We start from the raw sequence: 23597 nt of genomic DNA, 5'->3' as shown, positions 1-23597 counted from the left end.
AGGTTCCAGCACAGTTTCAGTACTACAGTATCTATAGGCGTCAGAAAGCGCTGGTCAGCATTCGGCTGGCGTCAAGACAGTGCCAACAGGCATTTTACTTCAAGTGTACCTAGTTGAGCAAGAGGAGTATCCCACTCCTTCCCTTCTCCCATCCCCTAAATACAATAAAACAAACCAAAGATGCCGGAATGGTCATTGTCTCAGTTCTCACACCTGGGTTCACAACTCAAAAGTGTTGGAGGTGCCTGACCCACATCAGGCACATGGCCTGGAAAAACTGCTACATACAATTTTTTTTTTTTAACAGGAGAGGGAAGCCTGCAGCGCTGCGGGGGGAGGGGGGGGGCGGCACAGTGAAAAGGGGGCACATGGGGAGGGAGGGGGGGGACCAGAAGCAGGCAGAATAGGGAGGGGGATCGGTGATGGAGAAGCAATTACAGGAATGATGCCCTGTGTTTGTGTCTCTCTCTCCGCAGCAGCTGAAAGCTGGCAAGAGGGAGATAAACTGGCTTTAAGCTGATGCAGAGAGCCAAACAGGGCTTCCTTCTGTAATGTCCCACCCGCACCGATTCCCCGTGCTGTTGGGGCCACCCTGTGTGCCTGCCCCGCCCCCCATCAGCGGCCCTGTTGACCAGTGAGCTGCCCAGTCTTCATAGTGCAAGAAAAACATGGGAGGGGGCTCAGCTACAAAAGGTGGCAGCATGAATATCAGTCTCCTGCATTACTTTATCTTTACCTTTTATTATCAGGAGCTTGAGAGGTGATTGCAAACATTTGCTATAAAAATGGAAACCAAAAAAAATAATAAAAAAATACAAATTGAAACCACTTTAACAATTCACTGTACATTTGGAACTAAAAATGCTATAATTTTAAAGACAAAGATCTGGAACTGGTAATTGTGATAATTCTGCCACACCAGTAGACTACTTGGATTGTGTATACATGATTCTTACTCGTATAATACACATATACCAGTTCCTTTTACAGTATATAAATAAATGTATATAGTGTTTGGATATGCCTGATGTGGCATACATTTGGGGTTTAGCAGCAGATGACAAATCACTACACAGCGGTATATAAGCCTATACATGGGGATATAATGCATTTCCCACAGCCTGCAATCAGTAAGGGAGGATATTCTGGGAAGGGGCACCGGGGGCCTGCTGAGCTGCTTTGATAACATCATGGAACTCCACGGCAACATGCAGGAAACTAATTATGCTTTTCTGGGGATATTGCCATGGTTAATGGATGGGCTGGAAGACACCAGGGCTAATACACATTCACCTAGTCTGATTTACAAAAGGGATTAATTTTTAAAATGTTACCTCTATGTAAACCCATCAGGTCACGGAGACACACAGATCATAGGACCTACACAGCTGTCTATCTATCTGTGCCTGGATGCATTCAAATTGAAAAAGGGAATTTGTACTAGGCATGAAGCTCAGGTTTGCTGCTACCACGGGTTACTGACGAAACCCCAGGGATTGCTGTGTCCCCAAAATTGTACTCCAATCTTAAGGCCTGCTTCACACGGCTTCAGCTTGTATAAGAGGAGTGTGAACAGCAGGGCTGCTGTTAGAAATCACTGAGCCCCGAACAGCCTACCTTGCAGCCCCCCCCCCCCCCCCCGAATATGTCAAATCAATATTTTCACAAAAAATACACTAAAATCATTATTAGTGGACACAAACATAACAGAGAAACTGTGTGAATTAGCCATTTTTAAATTGCCTGCAAATAATTTAATTAGCGCAGGCATAGGGTTCTGCTACTTTCACACCTATATGTGTGTGTGTATATATACCCCTATACAGAAGTTCAGATGTTATGCTTGCCTCCAAAGACGCCCAACAAAATGCCCAAAAAAACGCCTGCAACAAAAACGCCCAGGTGTGTTGTTGCAGGCGTTTTTTTGGGCATTTTTTGGGCGTCTTTGGAGGCAGGCATAACATCTGAACTTCTGTATAGGGGTATATATACACACACACATATATGTATATATACACATACACACATATAGGTGTGATAGGAGCGGAGCCCTATGCCTGCAAATAATTTAATTAGCGCAGGCATAGTGTTCCGCTACTTTCACACCTATATGTGTGTATGTGTATATATACATATATATGTGTGTGTGTGTATATATACCCCTACACAGAAGTTCAGATGTCATGCCTGCCTCCAAAGACGTCCACAAAAAAGCCCAATAAACGCCTGCAACAAAATGGTCAGGTGTGAAAGTAGCGGAGCCCTATCCCTGCTCTACTGCAATTCTAAGACAAATGATCTTTTTTCTATGGCGGTCACCCTGACATGGAAGAGTTTGGTCAGCCTGCCATAGCAGTCAGAGTCAGTTCACCCTACACTACACTACAGTCACCCTGACACTTAACACTTTCCCTACAGAAACTAGATTATTAAATCTAACTATAGTGGAAAATAGTACCCTAACTACACTAGATATCCCTTTCCTCACACTAATAATTGCTAAATTACACTTTTGAAGCCGGAGTAACAGAACTGCTTCCACTCTCTTCCACAGCCCCTGTATTACAGTGCTAGAGATTTGGCGGGGCTATGTTATATACTGGGGGGCGTATTCACTCCTGATTGGCCTCTGGACCCCCTAGTCACTCCAATCACATTCCTAGCATCCTCCTGCCCCTTCAATTGGCTTTTACTGATGGTTCTGGTCCAATCTCGGGCTTTTAAAGCCCAGTTCCTGTCCCATTGCATTTTGGTCGGTTCTGGTTGCCAAATTCCGAACTTTTTCCGCAAAAAGTTCGGAATTTGGCCGAATTTCGAACAGTTAATGTTCGGGTCGAACCGATGGTCGACCCAAACCGCTCAATCATCTCTAATCATGGATGTAAATAGAGGCCGGTTATTGGCACTCATTTCCACATGCTGACAGCATGAGGAGAGGAGAAGAGAGCCGATAACCGTCTTCTCTGAAAAGGACATGTACACTGATAATCGGGGGCACTAATTATCAGTGTCCTGATTATCAGTTTAGTCCCAACCATGCCCACCAGTGCTGCTTATTAGTGTCCACCAGTGCCACCAACCAGTGCCCATCAGTGCCTCCTCATCAGTCCCCTATCATTGCTGCCTACCAGTGCCAATCAATGCCACCTATCAGCGCCCATCAGTGCTAATCAGTGCTTCCTATCAGTGCCCATCAGCGCTTCGTCATCAGAATCACCTATCAGTACTGCCTACCAGTGCCACGGCAGTCTTTCAGTGCCCAGCAGTGTTGCCTATCAGTGCAGCCTCAATAGTGCCCACCAGTGCCACCCCATCAGTGCCCATCAATGCCCATCAGTGCAGCCTCATCAGCGCACATCAGTGAAAAATGACCTGTTTGCAAAATTCCATAACAGACTATGAAAACTATATATATATTTTTTTTCAAAATGTTCGGTCTTTGCTTATTTAGTAAAAATAAAAAACCTTTGTAAAAGCTTGCTGTTCACACTGCTCTTATACATGCTGAAGCCGGTGTGAAACAGGTCTTACAGCGTGGCCACCAGAAATAAGGAACAATCGATAATATATGGCATAGCTTTTCCCCTAGTCAGCTTACTCACATGAGGCAATAATCTGAAGGAATAGATATCCAAGCCCCCTCACTATGAAAATGTAGGCTCATAGCCATATATTCACTGTGTTTCACTTCTTTTAGGGGGGAGTTGACACTTTTGTATTGGGAGAAATACTGTGCTAATAAATGTGGTATTGGTACATGTCTCCGCTGGCAATGCCAAGGTTCCCTTGCCTTTTATTTGCTTCCCTATTAGCCCAACAATTTGCCAGAATGAGAAAACAAGACTTGCTCCCCGTACACTTCAATAGATACACCACAAAGAACTTCATACTGTGGGCAAGATTTGCAAAACTTCATGGATCAAATTCGGACAGATTTGCTCATCCCTAATTGCTACCCAACTCATCATTGGCATACCAATTTCTTTTTTTAATTCTGATGTGAAAAAAAAAGCTAAAACTGCATTGCTAATTTCCTAATCATTTAGGTGGGCGATCTGTTCAAAATGGAAAAGAAGATACAGTATTTATAGTACAAAGTACTATAGTAAAGTTATCCTTCATATGAGAGCTGTATGAAAGGTAATGCAAAAGTTGGGATAACTATTTTTTATTAACTTACATTAGTCATTCAAATTTCACATGTAAATTTATTTATTACTTATTATCATTCAAATTTCACATGTAAATTTATTTATTACTTATTATCATTCAAATTTCACATGTAAATTTAATTATTACTTACTTATTACTTATTAATTTAATTATTACTTTGTCCATAGTAACTTTTTCATTGCAGGTAAATAATGGATTCCAAGCAGAAGCAATGCGCTGTCATTGAGCTGTTGACAAAGAAGTCTCTCCCACTGCATGGTTGGTCTTTTGTGCTGGTTTCCCCTTCATTAAACGTCTTCATCCATCTGTGTACATTGCTCTTGTCAATGTGTTATCTCCCTAAACATTCTGCAGCCTTCTGTGGATTTTGGACAGCTGCACCCCCCATTCGTCAAGCACTCAATGATGGCACATTGCTTCTGTTTGAGGATTGTAAAATGCTTACAGAGATGCACACAGATTTACTACACCTGGTGCACACAGAATCTGTTGCAGCTGTGCATAGTAACCAATCAGCTTCTAGGTTTAAGCCCCCGTTCACATCGCGCGATTTGATAGGCGTTTGACAGGTCAAGTCGCTTTTCAAATCGCAGCTTATTGCCGGCAACGGCACTGTCCCAATTAGTGCGATGCTGACTTTGCGGCATTGTTCCTGCTCTACTTTTGGTGACTTTGGGGGCAATTTCAATAGACATCTGTGCAGGAACCCACACAGATGTCTCTAAAGTTGCCCCCCCCCCCGAAGTTGGACTTAAATGCGGCTTTGAAATTGTGCAAGTTTAGATGAACTTGCACGATTTCAAAGCCGTGTTCAGTGTGAACAAGGGCTTATTGTCAAAGCTTAAGGCCCCTTTCACACAGGCGGACCATTCAGATCCGCCTGTCTGTTTTTTTGGCAGATCTGAACGGTCACCCCATGCATCTCTATGGGGCATCGGATGCCAGCAAATCTGGGCGGATGGAAACCCTATTTTGCATCCATTCCGCGGATCGGATGGGATCGGATGAGAAAGGACAGGCGGTCCATTCCTATCCGATTCCCCCATGGAGATGCATGGGGACCTGACAGCTGTGTCTCCGCACACAAAAACGGAGTCCGCCTGACGGACTCCGTCTGTGAAAGAGCCCTAAGGCCCCTTTCACACTATCCGTCCGTCGGACGGACTCCGTTTATCTCAGCGGGGGATCGATCCGCCGATCCCCTGCTGAGCAGGAGGATGACAGCTGTGTCTGTGCTCTGTGTGCGGAGACAGAGCTGTCAGTTCCCCATACATCTCTATGGGGGAATCGGATGGGAACGGACCGTCGGTCCGGTCTCATCCGATCTCATCCGATCCGCTGGACGGATGGAAAATAGGGTTTCCATCCGTCCAGATTTGACGGATGGGATCGGATGTCAGCGGACATGTCTCCGCTGACATCCGATGCCCCATAGGGATGTATGGGGGGACCGTTCAGATCTACCAAAAAAAACGGACAGGCGGATCTGAACGGTCCGCCTGTGTGAAAGAGCCCTAACTGTTGAGGCTGAAGTTCAAAGCTGATTGGTTACTCTGCACAGCTGCATCGGATTCTGCGTGCACCAGGTGTACTAAATCTACCCCCATAGGGAGAGATTTACAAAAACTAGTCCACACCAAATCAGGTGCATAGTAACCGAACAGCTTCTAGGTTTTCTTGTCAAAGCTTAAATGAACAAGCTGAAGTTAGAAGATGACTGGTTACTATGCACGGCTGAACCAGATTCTGTGTGCACCTGTTTTAGTAAATCTCTCCCACATACTCAATGGTGGCATGTTGCTTCTCCTTCAAATCCATTATTTTCCTGGAATGAAAACAAAGAAGAGAGTGGGAGAGAAAGGGTGAGCTACCATACCAACATGTGAAATTTGAAGAACCTGTAGCACTGCCCCCGTAAGGACTGCTGGATACTGACTCTGCGGGCTCCCCTGGTTACCAACACACGGTTATGATTAGATAAAGCTCCTGGATCCCTCTTTGCTCCTGATGGCTCTTGAGTCTTGACAGAAATAAACAGTCTAGGGGTGTTGGTTTTTTTTTTTTTGTTGTTTACTGGTATTTGGGATAGGAGAAGGAAATAGTGGAATACTCCAATTGAACTATTCACAACATTTGAGGACTTCTATCTTCAACTCTCTGCTGACAGATATGGAACAGCCAGGCTGTTAATGCACCCTGCCCCTGGGATGAATGGGGTTCTGTCTCTTGTTCTCTTTACTCTCTCTTAACAAGGAGATGATGGACGATCACCTATTTCAGAACACTATCCCTAGCATCCTCTTCCTGCTGACAGCCATCCACTGACTATCCTATGAGCAGGGGTGGCCCCCCTCAAGTCAGACTCCTTGACACGAGTTCCTGTACTCACGATACTGCAGAAACAGGACCTCCAGTGTCTCCCCTCTCAGTCAGCTTCCCTGTACCTCTGGGTTCAGCTCCTATCGACCACTCCTCTGGCCCTTAGAACGACCTCCTGAGACCACATGGCACCTCTACAAAGGAGGAGGCAGCCGCCCCCTTCCTCCGGGACTACGCTCTCCAACGAAAGACCCTGAGCCCATGTACTCCTGGCTTTTACACAGTATCCCAACATGCACCAAGGCAGCCTGCCTTCTGCCAATCATCAGGATTGTATCAAAAGCCTATGCACCCATTCGCCAGGTTTCCTCCCACTGTCCAACATGTCTCCCTACTGGACCAGCGTGAAACACTCTCTAGACTGAATGAATTTCATACTGAGCACAATGAGCAGACCTCACTAACAGATCCTGCTTTCTGGCAGGCAGAGAACAATATAGATTTACCTGCAGCCCCTCTGGTAAGCAGACAGAGCTCAAAACTATACTTTCTCACTAGCACCTACCTAGGAGGGTGCTACAAACCTATGTAAGTTAAATAAAAAGTTATGCCCAATTTTACATAACTTTCGGTACAGCCATTGTCTACCCCCTACTCCAAGACTTACACTAACCCATCCCAACTGCTATAAGATCTTTGCTTTTTGGCTAGACCCTGCAGTCTCCAATAGTCTCCTGGCTCCGCCTCCTTTGTGCATGCATGCCACAACCTCTGTTCATGCCTAAAAAAGGCCATCCACCATTAGATTGAAAGGTAGATGGTTTTTCCATAGGCTATAGATTGTGCAGGAAAAGCAAAAGAAGCAAGCACCCAGGGCCCCAGAAAACATTTTAGAGGAGCAGGGACAGGTACTGTAAGTGTGAGCATTGGAGGTGGGATGGACACATACAGAGTAACTATACCAATAGTACAGTTATTTGTATCTCAGCACCAGGCACATTGTTGAACCTTGATGATAATGATGGTCAAAGGACCATGCTTCTCTATGTTAAGGACAACAGGAGAGGGGAGGGGTTGCATGACCATATCCTGTTTCTGTTGCTTCAATAAAGAAGTGTGAGTGCTGTCATCCTAGGCCAGGAAGTGTGCTATTGGCAGGATCACCAAGTGAAAGTATTAAAAAAAAAAACTTGTAAAAAGAAAACTAATGCAACTACTAATGCAGCCATCAGGGGGGGACAGCCCATACACATGTATCGGGCCTGGGCATTCTGAGGAGCCTGGCCGCCCAGACCTTAACCAACGAGACTGAGCTGTTGCTGCTGTAGTAACTAGCAATTGCTAAAGCAGGGCGGCTGCAGAGTAAGCCAATGCAGCTGAAAGGATGTCTCTTTGCTGGATTGAGATGTCTCTTTGCTGAATATATGAGGCTGTCATTTTCCTGGATTGGGATGTGTCTTTGCTGAATATATGAAGCAGTCTCTTTAATGGATTGGGATGTCTCTTTGCTTCATATGTCTCTTTGTTGGATTAGGATGTCTCTTTGCTGAATATATGAAGCCGTCTCTTCACTGGATTGGGATGTCTCTTTGCTGAATATATGGGGATGTCTCTTTGCTGAATATATGGGGATGTCTATTTGATGGATTGGATTAATTTTCATATATTAGGTTATAAGAGTGTTAAAATAGAACTGAAGGACTCAATGGGCGGATTCCGTGGGACGGCCAGAGTGCGGGCCCTGTTGAATGTTGGCGGTCAGGCCCCGAGGGTCCCAGGGCTAAAGCTGTGTAAGGGGCCCCAAAATTTCTGATGGCTGCCCTGCAACTACTACATCTAAGGACTGGTAAGCTGCAATATATTACTTTTTTTTGTTTGTGTTTGGTTGTAGATACAATTTTACTAGGCTTCAAAATATAATTCCACTTTTGTTGAGAAAAAAACAAATCCTCTCTTGGTAATCTATGTTAACTGCAAGGATTTTTCAAACCTTTGTTGCAGATCCCTATTTTTTTTCCTACTCTAAAGACATAGCTTTCTGATTCACCGTGTTCTTTTGTGTTGCGTTTGATATAAATATATATAATATATGATTCTTCTCAGACTTGCTAGAAACAGATATCAAGTTTGTTTGAATCAATACTTCTCAAACAAATCCCTTGATAACAATTACAGGCTGTCCTTACACAATAGGAACTTGGATACCATTGTTGCATTGCAGTTGAGGCTCCGTTCACATCTAGGCGTTGCTATTTTTACAGGCATTTTTCTGGCTTTTTTGTAGCGTTTTATTGCAGGCGTTTTGAGTTAACATAAAACAGGAAAAAATCTGCGCTAGGTCAAGAAATAAGAACGAAAAGGTAAGCAGCCACTTAACCATCTATGATATCAGTTGTAAATGATCAATAAAAAGAAGAAGCGGTGCTAAATCCTAATAGTGCAATCATGAATAATCATATGTTAAATAATGTGGCATGAAAACAACTAAACATGCAGTGAATAAATTATAAGCAAAATATATAATTGAAAACAAATCAATCATATGAAAATGATATAATGAAATAGGTACAAAATCCAGTGTTAGGGGAACATAAAAAAGTATTTTCAATGAGTGTCCATAAAGTGCAAAAAAGTGTATAAGTAGCGTTGATTGAATAAATCCACCACTGAGCACCAACACTTAGCATACGCTTATTACCAGATAGCATGGACCTTAAATTATAATGGTCATAAAAGCTCAAAATACCCGGCATCCAAGATAGGCGGTGGCTGCTCAGCAGCAGCTCCAAATGGATCAGGATAAAAAAAAAATGAACAAGCATAATGAAGCCTGCTAATATTTAAGTCCTTTTACTTAAAATATATAAAAAGTTCCTTCGATGAGTTGCAAACAGGCACAAATAAGTAAAAATCCAGCAGACTGTCAGCTCTTGAGAAAGGAACGCTGTGAGTAACGGCTAAGCAAGCGTGATGTCTTCAGTAACAGCCGATCCGGATGTGTTTCGTCATTGGTGACGTCTTCCTAGATGCAGGCCGAACGTCAGATACGAATTTGAGTTAAAAAGTGACTAATAAAAAAACAGTAAAACACCTGTAATCTGCCAATAAAGAGGCTCAGGTACTTTTTTTGAGTGATGGGTATTTTGCTTAAGATGACAGAACGCTCAGATGTGAACATGGGCCATTGAATGTAATGGGATTTGTCTAGTTGGGCATTTTTAAAGCTGAGGCTTAGAGCAGAAAATCACCCAAAAATGCCTAGATTTGAACAGAGCCTCAGGCTGGATCAGTTGAATCAATCTATTGTTCCGTAACTACAAGTTTGTACCCGCAGTCAACAATAGCTTGACAACCTGACATATGTGACCTATGGCATGTATGATACCATAGTGCCATCTTGAGGTAGAATTTGAGAATGTTTCTCTAATTGAAACTCAGTAATGCCAAGGGGGCCACACCCATGTGGGGATGGTACATTTTCCAAAATAAAAGGTTGTCAGGCAGGTGCGATGACAGGACCCTATAAAGACTTTAAGCAAAGAAGGTCTTTACAGCCAGAGGAAGCTATACCTGAAGACGCTTTTGTCTGATCTCCAGCAACTGCTTAAAGAAGTCGGGTTCCTCGTTGCCTTCAGAGATTGTGAGCCTACTGTAACCTGTGTTAAGTAACTTTTAAGCATACTTATACTGTGTTTTTGGTTAGTTAAAGCACATTATTACACTGCAGAGGTCTGAGCATCCTTGCTTATACCGCAAAGTAACCTTACTGGATAGACCAAAGCAAAACATTTTTCCATATTGTTTCTCAATGGGAGGGTCTGGTTCATTATGATCAACCAGTGCACTCCGAGTGCTCTGAAAAAAGCTGCAAGGTCTGCCTCTCTTTAGAAGTGATTAACCCTTGAGGAGTATCTCACCAAAACATATTGCAAGAGGTGTCTTAGTGCAGAAGTCTGGGAAAATCAGTGGGCCAATCACATAAGCAGGAAATTACATTAGAAGGGGTGTTCTGTACACCATCAGCATACAGAACACCTCCAGGTAACCATATTGCATTAAATTTTACAGAAAACGACAGCGCTGTAGTTTGAAAAGGAAAGGTGATTTTTTAATAACATTAAATAACAATATGGCTTGTCTATCAATTGTATATGCCAGGGGTCTCCAAACTACAACTACAGGACACATCTGGCCCGCTGCAATATTTAATCCGGCCCACAGCCAGAGTCAAGGGTGTATTCTCAATGTGCAATGATTCAAGATTAAGGTCAGCAGAGGCTGCCTATGGACTGTGCACATAATGTAAGGGGGACCCGGATGTAAAGGGGACCCCAACGAGGAACATGATGTAAGGAGGGACTCTGATAGGGTCCTAATGTAAGGGGGACCATGATGGGGCCCCTAATGTAAGGGGGGATGCTGATGAGGAACATGCTGTATGGGGATACTCTGATGAGGCCCTTATTGTAAGAGGGGACCCCAATGAGGAACATGATGTAAGGAGGGACTCTGATAGGGTCCTTATGTAAGGGGGACCATGATGGGGCCCCTAATGTAAGAGGGGACCCTGATGAGGAACATGATGTAAAGGGGGACCTATATATATATTTTTTAATTTGTTTTTTCTTGAAGGGGGAGGTACCCTTTAAATGTACTTTTAATTTTATCTGTGAACTATTAGCCTTTGTTAATTTTATGCTTCATTTGTCTGAAAAATATATAAAAACAGCTGGACCGGCTTTAAGGAAAAATGGAGGCCCCTTTAACCAAAGCAATGATCAAGTGATTCCGCTGCAAGAAATGCTTTATGCTTCACTTATTTATACAACCCCATTCAGCATAATATTTCACATTTTAATCCAGACGTAAGCTTTTTTTTTTATATTCTGGAAGATGAGCCCCTTCGGCTTCACAAACTGAAAAAGGATTTGTGACGGCCGTGTTCCTCTGAAAGCTGGGAAAACATTACATAGGGAATTACATGTGACATTACCAGCTCCGGCTTTTGGTTTATTAGATAAAGCTTTTGCGAGGCTGCAAACAAATAGCTATTAAGAAGGCCTAAAACACGTGGCAATTCCCATCTCTCCTGATTACTCGGCAATACCTCCAGACGGTACTTACTGTCTGTTAGATTTGGCTATCTCATCAAACAAAAGTTTCCAGCGCGGGCGTCCGGTAATAAGACGGGAGTTCAAAGCCTGGTATTTTTCACCAATTATTTTCTGCAAGAAATGGCACAGTGGGTTTCCGTAAGAATTTGTGAACGAGGGGATTACACGTTGTGTAATGCTTTGATAACAACATCTATTGTATCACTGCTGGGCGCATGCTTCCATCTTTACAAAGTGTAAGCGCAGTGGGGGAGTCAACAGCTAATAATGACTTGGGTAGTGTGCCGGGCAGAGCTCAGGAATACTGATGTGAACTAAAAGATGAGTTAATAAAAATCCTGAACTTGGCCTACAAGAAGTCATCTTCTTCTTTTCTTATACAGAGGCACACTGCCGATCACCAACAAACGGGGGCATGTTTAAAAAAAGTACCAATTAGTTCAATGATCGTTTGGTCGTTTTTACAACCGGATGGCCATTGGAAGGTCTTCTGCATTTCTAAACAATTTAAATATACATTAAGGTCTGTTTTACATGGTTCTCAGCTTATATAAGAGCAGTATGAACAGCAAGCTTTGACAAATAATTTGCGGGGCTTTCAGCAAACCCTGTTGAAGCAACCCCTCCCACCAAATCACGTACTTGTACATCGTTTGGCTTCCAGTGGTTGTACAGGGGTGATGCATGCAGCCGATGGTAAGCTCTCTTGTAATAACAACCGATGCGGCTAAGCAGCCGCTCGGCTGTTATTACAAGCAGCGGGTGGGGACGTCCCCCCCCTCCCGCTGCCTTCTGCCACTCACCTGGGCTCTCCCATCCCATCAAGAGACTCGAGCAACCAGCCGACGTGTTCACCAGCTGGCTGGAGACACGATCAGAGCCGGAATTGGCTTTGATCAGGTCTCAGATATGGTAACCTGGAAGCAACGTCATTACTTTACTGAAAGTTTACTGAGACCTTAAGGGCGCCAGTTTTAAAAATGCAGATCTTTGCATTTTAAATGCTTATAAGGGGAAAGGAGGGATCCTGTAGACCCCAGATCCCTCCATAAAGAGTACCTTTTACGTGCCTATTGCTGTCACAGGGATGTTTACATTCCTTGTGACAGCAATAAAAGAAAAAAAAATGAAAACAGTGGTAAAAGAAAAATAAAAATATAAATTTATAATTAAAAGAAAAAAACATTTACAGTGCCCCAGTCGTAGCGCGCAAAGACGAACGCGTAAGTCGGTCCTGAGCACATGCAAACCCCAATCTTCCCACACATGTGAGGTATCACCGTGAACGTCGGCTCATGGGCAGTAATTCTAGCACCAGACCTTCTCTGTAAATTTAAAGTGGTAACCTGTAAAGGCTTTTAAAGTGTCGCCTATGGATAGTAATATTTACGTAGTTTGTGGCTGTTGCACGGGCGTGCGCAATATCAAAGCGTGACATGTTTGGTATCTATTTACTCTGCGTAACTTCATCTTTTATATTTTACAAATAAAATTTGAAATGTATTGTGTTTTTTGTTTTTTTTTTCAATTAGATTCAAAAAAGAGTATTTTTTCCCAAAAAATTGGGTTTGAAAAACTGCTGCACAAACACTGTGTGACATAAAAAATTGCAAAACCAACCAATTTATTCTCATGGGCCTCTGCTTTAAAAAAAATATATAATATTTGGGAGTTCTAAGTAATTTTCTAGCAAAAAATACTGATTGTTACATGTGAACAAAAAGTGCCAGAAAGGGTCCGGACTGGAAGTAGTTAAAGTACCATTCCGCTCCATTCTGTAAATGTTGAACACAGATCCTAATGGGAGTGCTGATTGCCACTTTAAACAAGCTGCTATCAGGCTTCAGCACTTGTTGAAGCTTGTTGAAAGCCTGTGGAAGCCTGTTAGCAGCTTGCTTAAAGTGTTTGTAAAGTCACACTGTGACTTTACTGGTATCCCCTCTGGATTATGCAGTTAGTATCTATAGTGTGTGTGTGTGTGTGTGTTTTTTTTTTTAAATGAAAAGGCTAAATATCTTTTCTTACACCACAGCTGTTCGGTCACGTGATCCCCTCCAAACTTCTTCCTTGTTCTATGCATAGCAACAGGAGGGGCTGAGATGCCCCTGTGATGCCAGCGTGCCAGCAGAGGGCAGCCACGTGACCACACAGTGATGGTGTGGGAAAAGGTATTTAGCCTTTTTATTTAAAAAAACAAAAAACAAAAAAAAAATGCACAGACTATAGTTACTAACTGCATAATCCAGAAGGGATTCAGGCTCTTTTGCTGCATATTTCAGCTAAATAGCGGCGGGAGAGGTAAGGAAGAGAGCCGCTTTCACACTGACACTCAGGGAGGGGGGAGGGGGAGGAGGGGGATGAAATTTACAGCAGAGAGCTGGATGACGGAAGTACATAAACTGACCATGGTATCATGGCTCAGCAGCCATGATTACCATGGTCAGCACAGAGAGGGGGACAACACAGGAACAGGCAGGAACAACCAGGTATATGACAACATAGGAAGGGACAAATTACGTGCTACAATTATGCCTTAAAGGAACAGGGTCTTTTTTTTTTTGGGTTACAACCACTATAAAGTGGCAAACAGCACCCCCATTACAATTTGTATTCAACATTTACAAACTTCAATTAAAAGGTACTTTAAAGGCTTCAAGAAAGCTTGCTGAAAACTCTGCAAATGTTTTATCAATGCTTGCTGTTCACACTGCTCTTATACAAGCTGAAGCCTGTGTGAAACAGGCCAAGGGCTACCTTCACATGGGCGGCAGAGGATGGTGAACATATAGGGTTCATGCATATTTTTAACCACCCTCAGTTAACAATGCTGGTGGATACGTCTGAATACATTGTCCTGTTTACATTGCGTAAAATTTTTGCAGCATCTTGCTTTTGGAAGGCGTTACCACCACCAAACGCTCATCATTCAAGGTCCATTCCGGAACCATAATGCAACCATGCCTAGTGCACTTGGCTTCAGCACGGTGGGACTTCCCAGAAAAGAAAATCTGGCATCCAGGATGCGGTAAATGACTTCTGAGTGGCCTGCCAACCAGCTCTGAAAGAAGGTCAACTGCAGATCACTTTTCAGAGCTGTTAAAAAAATAGCCACCCATGTAAACAAGGACAAAAGGCTGAAATATGGGACTTTTGAAGGTACCCTTCAGATGCAGAGAATCACATCATATTTATTTTTTATTTTTTCATAAATGTATTACAAAAAAGGTTAAAGTGGCAAAGATTTTTTTTTTTGTTTCTTAAAATACCAAACATGTTATACTTACCTGCTCTGTGCATCTACAGACTGGCTTCTGTACAACCTCCCTACCCATACATGAACTGAAATTTGGCTGGTTCCTGATGAACCTGACAAATTTAGATCTTTGTATGGTCAGCTTAACTGAGCACATGACGCCACCTACTTGGAATGAGTGCCATTCAGAGACTTCTTTGCATTTTTTGAATGTATTGAAAAGCGTTCTCTGATTGGGTGAGATGGAGAGGTGGAGCGGTGATGTCACACTGTCCACTTTGTCAAATCGGAGAATGAGTTGCATGCATTCATGTTAATGCAAAGCATTTTCTAAATGGCGGCTGACCAGAGTGGTCAGCCTCCTGTGTTCAGAATGCAGCAGGGAAGCTGCTTGGCACAGGACCTGGAAACAAGTGGAGAGTAGTGGTATCTACTTCAGTGATTTCCAACTTCCAGGTTCATCGGCCAGATATGGTATATATATAGTTACAATAACCAAGTTAGACCAAAGTAATTATGTATAACATATTCATAAATGGAATTCTTTAAATGTCAGAGACTAATTCACCACCAGTGAATGTCTGGTGATAATCACATTCACTGCTTTATAAATATGCCCCTTAAACACCAACTTCAGCCAAAGCTTTGTTTTCGATAGTTTTCGATAGGCCTAGGATAGTAAATACTTCTGCCATGTCTTTATTGTTCTCTCATTCCCTTTTAGTGGACAAGTAAGTGAGGTACAGTAATAACCTCACAGGGTTTCAATCCCAATCCCATTTATTCTACAAATAAAAAGAAAAAATATTTGCCTGTAGTTGGGCTTTAACAAGCTAACGTATGACTATGATCAATCCTGTCTACCATACTTAATGTGGAACTTTAATCAGAAAATTAAATGCTGCTAGATCACTTCAGGCTGGCCCTTTTGCAGGTATAGCCAAGGCTTTTTTTCAGCAGGAACGCGGGTTCCGGCACCTCCAGCACTGAATGTATGCAGTTATGCAGTGGCAAGGGGGTAGTGGGGTGTGCTGAAGGGTCCAATGATGTCAGCTGCTGGGGGATCTATTTCTGCTGGGGGGGTAGTATGTTGCTAGTGGGTCAATTGTTGCTGGGAGGGATTCACTGTTAAGTGAGGGGTCTATTGTTGCTGGTGGGGTCTGTTGTTCCCAGGGTGGATCTGTTGTTGTGAGGCAGTATTTTGTTGCAAGTGGTCTGTTGTTGCTGGGGGGTGTGGGGGGGGGGGTATTATGTTGCTAGTGGGTCAATTGTTGCTGGGAGGGATCCACGGTTAAGGAAGGGGTCTATTGTTCCTGGGGTGGATCTGTTGTTGCTGGGGGGGGGTATTATGTTGCTAGTGGGTCAATTGTTGCTGGGAGGGATCCACGGTTAAGGAAGGGGTCTATTGTTCCTGGGGTGGATCTGTTGTTGCGAGTCAGTATTTTGTTGCAAGTGGTCTATTGTTGATGGGGGGGAGGGGGATCTGTTATTGTTGGGGTTGTCTATTATTGTGGGGGGGGGGTCTATTTTTGCTTTGGGGGGGCTATTGTTGCTGGCTGCATGGAATCCATTTTACTGCTTTTTTAATTATAATTACCAAATTTCATACCGATTACTTAGCACCACAAAATGATACCTGGTTTTGTTTTCTCTAAAAGAGGTGGTACTGCGAGGTGGGTAGATGGTGGAAACAAGGTACGGTGCTTGGAGGTGGGTAGGGGGCGAAGACAAGAGGTGACTTGGGAGAGGGGAGTTCCTGCACCTATTCTCTGAGAAAAAAAGCCCTGGGTATAGCTATGTAAAACATTAAAAATAAGTGCCTATACTGTATAAAATACAGCAATACACTGTCTCACCCTGTGCTGCACATGCTCAGTTGCTCTCCATTTTTAGGCACTGACAAATTTGTAGAGGCCGATCTGCTGACAGCCTTAAAGTGGAATTAAACCCTCCTATCCTTTATAGCCAAGAAAGCTGCTTCTGTTTGACCTGTAACTACCATGGTGCTGCATATGTGATCAGTTATGACACCAGCCATTTCATGGTTTGACAGTTTGGTTGAGGAAACAAACAAATGTGACAGTTAGCAATTGCGGCATTCTAGGAATGTAAATTTTTTTGAAACTGTTAAATCAATGGGTTTAGTTCCGCTTTATGATTTACTGCTGTTCAGGGGCTCTGGGCTTCAACAAAATGGCAGCCTCCAGCAAAAAGAAACAGGATCAATGCTGGAGGCAATCTGCAGCACACACTAATTTGGTAGCATTATTATTAATGTGGAATGTACAGTATGTTCCTTGCTAAAGAACTTTATTTTTTTATTAAGTTGTTATGGATAAAGTTCCACTTTAAAGGGGTTTTTATGTCAGAAGGTTTTTTTTTATCTTAATGCATTTTATGCATCAAGATAAAAAGCCTTCTGTGTGCAGAAGCCCCCCCTCACACTTTCCTGAGCCCCATCTCTATCCAGCAAGGTCCACGAGTGCCTAAGCAATATTGGACTTTCTCTCTCCTGATTGGCTGAGACACAGCAGTGGCGTTGTTAGCTAATCAGGAGAGAGAGTGGGTGGGGCCGAACCGCAGCTTTGTGTCTGAATGGATACACGGAGCTGCAGTTCGGCTCAGGTGCCCCCATAGCAAGCTGCTTGCTGTGGGGGCACTCAACAGAAGGGAAGGGCCAGGAGCTCCAGCCAGCAACCCGAGAAGAGGAGGATCCGGGCTGCCCTGTGCCAAACCAACTGCACAGAGGAGGTAAGTATAACATGTTTGTTATTTTAATAGAGAGAGAAAAAAAAAAACGAGACTTTACAATCACTTTAAATATACAAAATATAAGTGGAGGTATCCTTTAAGCCTGTACATAAAACATAACAGAATGACTTTCAGCCTCTTACCTGCATCCCTTCTGTCTCACTGAGGTACAGCCGGATGTTCATGTAATCAGGACGGTTTTCTTGCCAAAGCTGGTGTGAACAGATAAACAGAGTAAAAAATGTGAATGATGATGCAGAGGAGGGAAATAGGTTGCATTTTGCAGAATCATCCAGAATTTCCTACTACGTGGAGTACTGCCATAAATACAAATAAATACAATGCAGCTTGTCAATTTATAACTAGCCTGAGAGGTGCAAATCCGAGAAGCAATTCAAAAGCACAAGGTCTGATTATTGGAAGAAGTCTGAAAGAAATGTTAGTGTTGCAACCAGCAACCAATTGGCTATAATTCATTTTCTAGAAAAGGAAAGACACTGAATACTTGCTATGGGCAACACAGAGACATCCTAAAAGCAGATATTTACCCTTAAAAACAATTTTTTTCCTCTCTATCCCACCCCCTCCCCTACACAAAGACCCCTTTTTTTTTTGTTTTCCCACTTTTTTCATAAAATATGTTTCAGCTCTCCCCCAATCCTCTTTGATTGCCTAGACCAAGGGTCTCCAGACTTTCTAAACAAAGGGCCAGTTTACCATCCTTCGGGCTTGAAGCCTGGTACATAGTGACCGGTCCGGGCGGAGCTGCTGTACTAACTATCCGTAGTTAGTACATTGATCTCCCCTGCTGGGCTGTTGTGTTTTGACAGCCCCCCCCCCTCGTTAGAACACTCCAATCTATGCTCTCCGCTATTGGCTGAGAGCGCTGATTAGGAGCTGGTTGGCTGCTGGTTTTCCAGCATGCTCATCCGAAGAAGCAGCCCAAATGACTGGCTTCTGTTGGACAGGGTGCCATACGCACACAAGTCGAATGTCAGCCTTTTTTTTTTTTTTTAACTAGCCGATGTCTCTCAACATTCGGCCCGTGTGTACGGGGCTTTAGGGGGGCCAGAGTGGCCAGTGAAAGTAGAAAATGCCCCGGCGTCAGTGGTAGTAAAAAAATTACATAGTGCCCTTAGTCAGTGAAAAGAGAAATAGAGCCCTATCAATAATATTAGAGGGAATAATAGTGCCTAACTGTTTATCAGTGGAGGGAATTATGCCCCATTGCTGGTGTCAGTGGGAGGAATAGGGTCTCATCATTGGTGTCAGTGGAAGGAAAAATGTCCTATTGTTGGTGTCAGTAAGAGGGATGGTCCCCCATTGTTGGTTTCAGTGGAAGGAATGGTGCCCCCTTCTTGGTGTCAGTGAAAGGAAAAGTGTCCTGAGGTCGGATAAAGGTAAACAAAGGGCCGCAGTATGGGGACCACTGGCCTAGGTGAACGACACCAGTGCCTGGTGCATTTGTGATGTGCATATCCCCAGGAAGCATTGGGAGTTACTAAAGACATTCCATTCACTAAAGAAGGGGGGAAGAGCCTAGTGGTGCAATAGCAGGAGACTGTACCTGAACCCAGAAGAGTCGGTAGCCTCCCGATGATGTTACAGGGGAACATGGCAGTGCAGGCCCAAGTGACGGCTGCAGAAAAGAGGATCCCAGCAGAAAAATGCTGGATCCACTGGGTGGGTGAGTACCTGGATTGAGGACAACCCTGAATTAGGTAAGCAAGGGGAAAAACAATAATGGGGGGAGGGCAAAGTTTCTCTTTAAAGACTTTAGAGCCCCATTAAAGCTTGTGAATGGGACCAATAGTAAGTACATGCGGGAGACCCTGCAGGGATTCCTGGTGATTAATTGCAGATGGAAGCCCCATTAAAAGCAATAGAATGCTGACAGCTCCTGCAGCTAATCACAGCTGCTTGCAAGTAATAACTCCCGGAATGATTACCTCTGGGTGATTGGCCCTGGATGTAACAGTTTGCATCTAGGGCCAAGTGTCTGAAGGGATGTGCTATATGGATGATTACATATGAGCGGCTGAGATGATCTGCGGAAGTTGTCTGACTCCCATTGCTTTCAATGGGGTTTCTGACGGGAACCCCCACAGGGTCTCCAGCATGTAATCGCTAATAGCCCCATTACCAAGTGTAAATGGGGCCTTAAAGTGACACTAAAGTTTTTTTTTTTTTGTATAAAAATAACAAACATGTTACACTTACCTCCTCTGTGCAGTGGATTTGCACAGAGCAGCCTGGATCCTCCTCTTCTCGGGTCCCTCTTTGGCTCTCCTGGCCCCTTCCTCCTGCCGAGTGCTCCCACAGCAAGCAGCTTGCTATGGGGGCATCCGAGCTTCAGCTCTGTGTGTCCATTCAGACATGGAACTGTGACTCAACCCATCCCCTTTCTTTCCTTATTGACTTTGATTGACAACAGCGGGAGCCAATGGTGCCCTTGCTGTGTCTCAGCCAATCAGGAGGGAGAGTCCTGGACAGCTGAGGCACTTGTGCACATCGCTGGATTAAGATGGGGCTCAGGTAATTATTAGGGGGGCTGCTGCACCTTCTGCCTTTAGAATCCCTTTAAATATACAGTAGTTCTCCTTTAACCCCTTCCCACCCAGACCCGGTGCCCCTTTAACTGGGTTATTATGCCTAGGGAATTGGAAGGTCTGCCTGATCACATGACCACTGTGATTGGCTGCCACAGCGGTCGCATGATTGTGAGCCAATCCCACTGGGAGTTGTGGTTAAAATGGTTCTAAAGGCAGAAGGTTTTTGTATCTTAATGCATTCTATGAATTAAGATCAAAAACCTTCAGTGTGCAGCAGCCCCCCTCAGCCCCCTAATACTTACCTGAGCCCCATTTCTATTCTGGGGTGTTGCATGAGAGACTCGGCTGAGACACAGCAGCAGGCACCACTGACTCCTGCTGCTGTCAATCAAAGTCAGTAAACCAATGAGGAGAGAGAGGGGGCAGGGCCAAGTCACAGCTCCGTGTCTGAATAGACACACGGAACTGCAGCTTGGCTCGGGTGCCCCCATAGCAGGCTGCTTGGTGTGGGGCCACTTGCCAGGAGGAAGGGGGCCAGGAGCACCGGCTTGGGACCAGAGAAGAGGAAAATCCAGGCTGCTCTGTGCAAAACCAACTGCACAGAGGAGGTAAGTATAACATGTTTGGTATTTTTATACAAAAAAAAGAGACTTTAGTATCACTTTAAGGTGAAAAGCTATTTGCCAAGGTCTAATTAATGTTTCTGGGTGCCCTGCAAGGTTTAAGGTTGTAGAAGGGATATCATCCTGTTCCTTTGAGTTCTGGATACTACAAGGCTTGCGAAAAGTGTGGCAGTAAGGACATTTTTTGCTGCCATAAAAACAAATCTGCTTCCAACTGACATTTCTGCAGGGACACTTTTCATACATAGGCCTATATGTTTATGTTACAAACAATTCCATGCACCAGTGTCCTCATCTTCAACAAAATGCCTAAAACTTACCCTCAGCTTCTGGAGGTTGAGTTATAACATTTAGGGCAGGTACAGACAAAAGTACCATGTGTAGGGAACCTAATATGATGCTTGCATGTTATCGGTTGGATTTATTCTTTACTTGAAGGAATTTTTACAGAATAATTGTTGTCATAAATGCATTGTTATGTTCTAGGGCTGAATACAGTCAATCCTTGTGAGCATTGACTCTCAGTCCCTGAACATATCATGTCATTTGCATGCACAGGCTGTCCACCATAGGCGAAGCTGCAGTTAAATCTGTAGGGTAGCATATAATGTATTGTGAAATGTCCTTGCTTCTCAAGCACTCCTCTAGAGAGCACAATGCATCTCCATTATTCTCCACACTATAAGGTGCTGTACACGCACCACTGAGATAATAAACTTTCTAAGCCGCATTCACTATCTATTGTGTTCTATCATACCTGTACATGCTGTTCAACCCAGTGGGGGATTTTTAAATCAACAGCTGGTAATAGAACTGACACATTGCCTACTGAATGCAATAGATCAGCAGTCCTAAACCTTCTTGGCATCAGGGACCGGTTTTATGGCAACCAATTTTCCCAGCGACAGGGGGGGTTTGTTGGTGGATAGGTCGGGAGATGGCATATTCATGGAGTTTGTCCTAAGCCCGCTTCACACCACAACCCCCCCTTTACTGCACATCCCCCCTTTATATAAGTGTCCATAGTTCTCCCTTTAAAGTAGCCCCAGTGTCCTCAGTCCCCCTTCACGTCACAGACCCCTTAACATTACAGTGCTCCTTTACAGTGCAGTCCCCTTCACATCAAAGTGCCCCTCTACATTAATGTAACCAGGCTGTGACGTGAAGGGAAACTGAGGACACTGTGGGACTGCTTTAGAGGGGGTCTGTGATATAAACGGGACTGCACTGTAAAGGGTGGCTGTGATATAAAGGGGGATTGCACTGTAAAGGGGGGCTGTGATATAAAGGGGACTGCACTGTAAAGGGGGGCTGTGATATAAAGGGGACTGCACTGTAAAGGGGGCACTGTGATATAAAGGGGACTGCACTGTAAAGGGGGCACTGTAAGATAAAGAAGACTGCTTTTTAAAGGGGGCTGTGATATAAAGGGGTCAGCACTGTAAAGGGGGCACTGTAATATAAAGAAGACTGCTCTGTAAAGGGGGGCTATGATATAAAGGGAAAAACAAAAAAAAGGGAGATATCTGCGCTCAGAAACAATATTAATAATAATAAATGATAAATAATGAGGCAGCCAGCTAAATAGGTTGATTACAAACCTAAAAGCAACAAATAAAAACGATAAAAGCAGCGCCAATATGAAATGAGCACATAAAAATATGCATATAGTCCTTAAAGTCCTTAGAACAAAATGCAAAATGTCCCAGAATCCTTGAGAGGGAGAAAAAATTGGAAGGAGAATAGTCTAAAATATCCAAGCACCGGTGGATCAGTGAGGAATAGATGAAATCACCCACTAATGACAGCCAAAAAACTGCTTACCAGAAAGTTTTACCCTCCTGTTACAGAAAAGTCAGACAACGCCAGGAATCATCAAGATGAACGAGATGATAGGGACATCCCTCTCATATATTCCAATCGAAATTCACTCCCATACACATGGATAAGGGGACAACTCCAGAAGTAATCAAGCTTTTACTCCCCTGTTCCCCAGCAGTAGTGACACCACCTCAGGACAACAAAGCAGGCCGATAGTGTAGTATGTACAGATAATAATTTTAATAGCAAAAGTATTGCACTTACATGTATTCAGAAGTAAAAGGCATATATGCAGATTGCAGACTTAAAAGCTGCGGCATTGATAGCGTGCTAGACGTCCGAGTGCCCGAGTCCGCCTTATGCGTATCGTCATACGGTTGACATCAGAGGCGTGGCTACCGGAACGTCAGCATGCAATAAAAGGCACACAAACCAGATGTGACAAACAAGAAAGTAGCCAGAATCTGCGTTCCACCGTGCCGAGACTGGAAATCAAGCAAGCTGGAAGCCACAGTCAGTTAAGCCTGCACAAACCTTAGGACTGCCTTAACCAGTGGTGACACCGGAAAGAGCATATTATGGATCATAAAATCATAAATTTAGAACAACGCTCATTCAATAAGACCAATACATGAAATATATAAACAACCTAAAGGATATGTATGCGAACCCCATATAACTGAGCAGTATTATAGCAAAACAAATCCTAGGATGTACAATAATAAAATATAATAAAATATATTTTGTTATATTTTGTTATTATTTTTATAATTTTGCTAATTACATCCTAGGATTTGTTTTGCTCTAATACTGCTCAGTTATTTGGGTTTTGCATACATATCCTTTAGGTTGTTTATATATTTCATGTATTGGTCTTATTGAATGAGCGTTGTTCTAAATTTATGATTTCATGATCCATAATATGCTCTTTCCAGTGTCACCACTGGTTACGGCAGTCCGGAGGTTTGTGCAGGCTTAACTGACTGTGGCC

General features: G+C 43.6%; 1 protein-coding gene across 3 annotated transcripts in view; it reads right to left on the bottom strand.

The window, feature by feature from the left end:
* Positions 1–23597, bottom strand: part of NOX4 (NADPH oxidase 4) — a 428396-nt gene that overhangs the window by 5316 nt on the left and 399483 nt on the right. For 2 of the 3 annotated variants that reach the window (XM_082244521.1, XM_082244523.1), the window contains 2 exons: positions 17754–17822; positions 11617–11717 (listed from right to left, as the gene is read on the bottom strand). In XM_082244521.1, the coding sequence (XP_082100647.1) occupies positions 11617–11717; positions 17754–17822 (170 nt within the window). The remainder of the gene's footprint in view (positions 1–11616; positions 11718–17753; positions 17823–23597) is intronic. The other variant, XM_082244522.1, reaches the window with a different exon arrangement.

The sequence above is a fragment of the Pelophylax lessonae genome (genome assembly GCF_965119305.1).
Source record: "Pelophylax lessonae genome assembly, chromosome: 2".
Lineage (NCBI taxonomy): Eukaryota > Metazoa > Chordata > Amphibia > Anura > Ranidae > Pelophylax > Pelophylax lessonae.
The sequence above is the reverse complement of the archived record's forward strand: the minus strand, read 5'-3'. Positions and strand labels throughout refer to the sequence as shown.